Source organism: Brassica oleracea, chromosome C7 (assembly GCF_000695525.1).
Source record: "Brassica oleracea var. oleracea cultivar TO1000 chromosome C7, BOL, whole genome shotgun sequence".
In the NCBI taxonomy this organism is placed as follows: domain Eukaryota; kingdom Viridiplantae; phylum Streptophyta; class Magnoliopsida; order Brassicales; family Brassicaceae; genus Brassica; species Brassica oleracea.
In genome coordinates, this window is record NC_027754.1 from 21881812 (window position 1) to 21885193 (window position 3382).

At 32.9% G+C, this 3382-nt stretch overlaps 1 protein-coding gene across 1 annotated transcript; it reads right to left on the reverse strand.

The window, feature by feature from the left end:
• Positions 1-1995: 1995 nt before the first annotated feature.
• Positions 1996-2821, reverse strand: LOC106304821. The gene has a single exon (XM_013741209.1). The coding sequence runs from the start codon at positions 2771-2773 to the stop codon at positions 2150-2152; it is 624 nt and encodes a 207-aa protein (XP_013596663.1). The 5' UTR covers positions 2774-2821; the 3' UTR covers positions 1996-2149.
• Positions 2822-3382: the final 561 nt, after the last annotated feature.

Here is a 3382-nt window from a genome sequence, read left to right on the forward strand (position 1 = left end):
TCGACGATATAAAGTAGGTAATATAACTCTTATCTTTGAAAATATTATAGCCGCTAATAAAAAAAATATTAAGAGATTCTTTGAATTCTAAAACTGACTAGCACAGAATTTCAAAGTTTGATTTCTTAACATGGAATAACTTATTAATAAAATCAGATACGTGAACAAGTACCAGAAATATTTTAGTAATTTTTGCGTGGTTGTCAATCGAAGATTTAATTTTGTTTACTACAATTTCTACTATAAATTTAATTAGCTGTTAATCTTACTCGCCAAGGCAAAGCAATTATACTACCCACTTGATATACTCAGTTTAAATTTGAATTACAATTAAACGTTAGAAGTAATTTAGCTACAGATTATACTATTAACGTATGGAAGACGACCAATGAAAAAAACATTTCATACAAACAACCACTTTAAAGGTTTATATGTTACCACAGTATGATTAACGTAATTTAGCTTCAGATAATACTATTAATGTATGGAAGAAGACCAATAAAAAAACATTTCATACAAACAACCACTTTAAAGGTTTATATGTTACCACAGTATGATTAACGTAATTTAGCTTCAGATTATATACTTTCAACGTATGGAAGACAACCCATATTAAACATTTCATATAAACAGCCACTTTAAAGGTTTATATCTTACCACAGTATTATTAACGTAATTTAGCTTCAGATAATACTATTAAGGTATGGAAGAAGACCAATAAAAAAACATTTCATACAAACAACCACTTTAAAGGTTTACAAGTTACCACAGTATGATTAACGTAATTTAGCTTCAGATTATACTTTCAACGTATGGAAGACAACCCATATAAAACATTTCATACAAACAACCACTTTAAAGGTTTATATCTTACCACAGTATTATTAACGTAATTTAGCTTCAGATAATACTATTAACGTATGGAAGAAGACCAATAAAAAAGCATTTCATACAAACAACCACTTTAAAGGTTTATATGTTACCACAGTATTATTAACGTAATTTAGGTTCAGATTATACTTTCAACGTATGGAAGACAAACCCATATAAAACATTTCATACAAACAGCCACTTTAAAGTTTTATGCTAGATCTCAATCCGCGCAACCACGCGGGTTTTTGTTTTCATTTATTTTTATATAAATATTTTGTTTTTAATTCTAAATTGGTATATATTACAATATATATATGTGTGTCTATCAATTTTTAAAACATAATAAGTTTACTGTATATTTTTTCATTGAATAGATTGTTTCAAACTTTCACAAGTATTTGTATCTTCTTCTATATATATATTTTCGGATTATTATTTCATTATTAAAATCGTAACTATATATATAAAGATTAGTTTATAAAGATTAGTAAACTATTGTTTTATTGTCATATTCAAAGATATTATAACATTTCACAAATTTAGAAAGTTTTTAAAAAATTAAAAATTTCGATTCATAGATTTATATTATCGAGTAAATAATTAAACATTTAGTTTTTGTTTAATTTTTAAAATAAACTATATAGTTTAAATTTTTTTTTCATTGGTTTAAGCTGGTAAAGATTAATCATTGTTAGATAATATGATTTTTGTTATTTTAAAAAAAAAATCTTTAAAATTTTAAAAGTTAACATCGACAAATATTTAAATATTTAGCATATAGAGGTATAGTATTACAACATTAAATTATATCTATTTAATTTATACTATTTATAAACCTAATGAAACATCTATTGTTTAAATCCAATTATTGATAGCCCAATAAAAATTTCTGGTATACCCAAAATTTAAATGATAAGATTAGATATTAAATATAACATGACTTTATAGGAATATGGTCCATTAAGTCCGTTTTTAAAAAAAAATCACTCATGAATCAAAGCTGTGAATTTTTTTTTAATATATAAGATGTTACCACAGTATTATTACCGTAATTTAGCTTATACTTTTAACGTATGGAAGACAACCCATATAAAACATTGCATACAAACAACCACTTATAGGTTTATTATATTATCTTAGCGCAGTATTATTAACCTTACGTATAGTTGTAAACTATGATTGTCTAATTATAGAAACATAGCCAATCATGTGCATACTTTTGTTTGGTAACATATTCTATACAAACAAACAAAAGTTTAAGAGTTATATAACGAATCTAAACGACGGCGCCTTCGTGTATGGTTGAAAGTTTCAACCTAAAAGATCGAACCGCCCACTTTGCTCGCTTAGAAGTATATCTTCTCAAATTACGCACCGAACCGGACCGGTTATAACCGCTCGATGCCTTTAACGGAACCGTTTTATCCCTAACCGTCGATTCGCTTGCTTTCCCGTTAACAGCGGCGACGGAATCGTTAGGCTGAGTAAGCATCATCATCGGCGAGATTCTCCCCTTCTTACGCCGGCGAGATTCTTTCCCCACGGAGTTCTGTATCGCCACGCTTGCTTTCACGGCGAGAGCCGCCATGTCCGACGCCGTTAAACGGCTCTGACGCTTAGAGATGGGGAGGACGAAGTAGATATGCTCGGCCTGAAGCGGTTGCTCCGATTCAATCGCCGGAATGAAATCGTCGTAGCAGAGAGAATCTGAGTCGCATATGAAGTAAGAGGAAGGTCTAGAGGAAGAAGAAGATGATGGAGCAGCTGCTGATTCGGCTTCCAGGGCTTGAGATGCTAGCACCGGAGCGTTGTATTCTCGGAGATCGCCGTTAACCGTCACGATCTTCACCGTCGGTGGAGAATTGGACTCTCTTCGGTTAGATGACACACAGATTCCCATTTTCGAGTGATGTGAAAACTCAAGAAGATATTTGAAATCGATTGTATTGATACGACGCGTGGAGAAAAAGAGTCGGTCAGTGTTGGGTTATTTATAGGAGAAGGAAGAGAAGACGTAAGTAGTATTCCAAACCGGATGATTAAATTCGGAATTTACTATTCCGGTTACCGTTCAACTGTCAAAAAACCGGTAACTGACACGTAGGTCCCCTAGCTTGTTCAGTTTGTCTGTCCGTCAGTAGATTCTTGCCACGCATAGTAAAAGGACATTCGGTGGTTTGACCAAGGGTTCATTAATGCTTGTACACTAAAAGGTATTAGGTCTGGGCATCCGGGTCTTCGGGTCAGGTTCGGGTCGGGTATTGTCGGATCTGGATCCATCGGGTCCTAGCAATTTAGACCCATATAGATACCTATAACATTTCGGGTCGTTCCAGATCGGGTCTTGTCGGATCCGGATAGGTTCAGGTCTATAATTTCAATACCCGTAAAATACTCAAAATTTTCGGGTATATTTCGGATCCGGGTCGGTATTTAGGACCCGAAATAGACCCGAAGTACCCGAACTGGACCCGAAAACTCTAAAAATACACGAAGAACCGCAAAAATA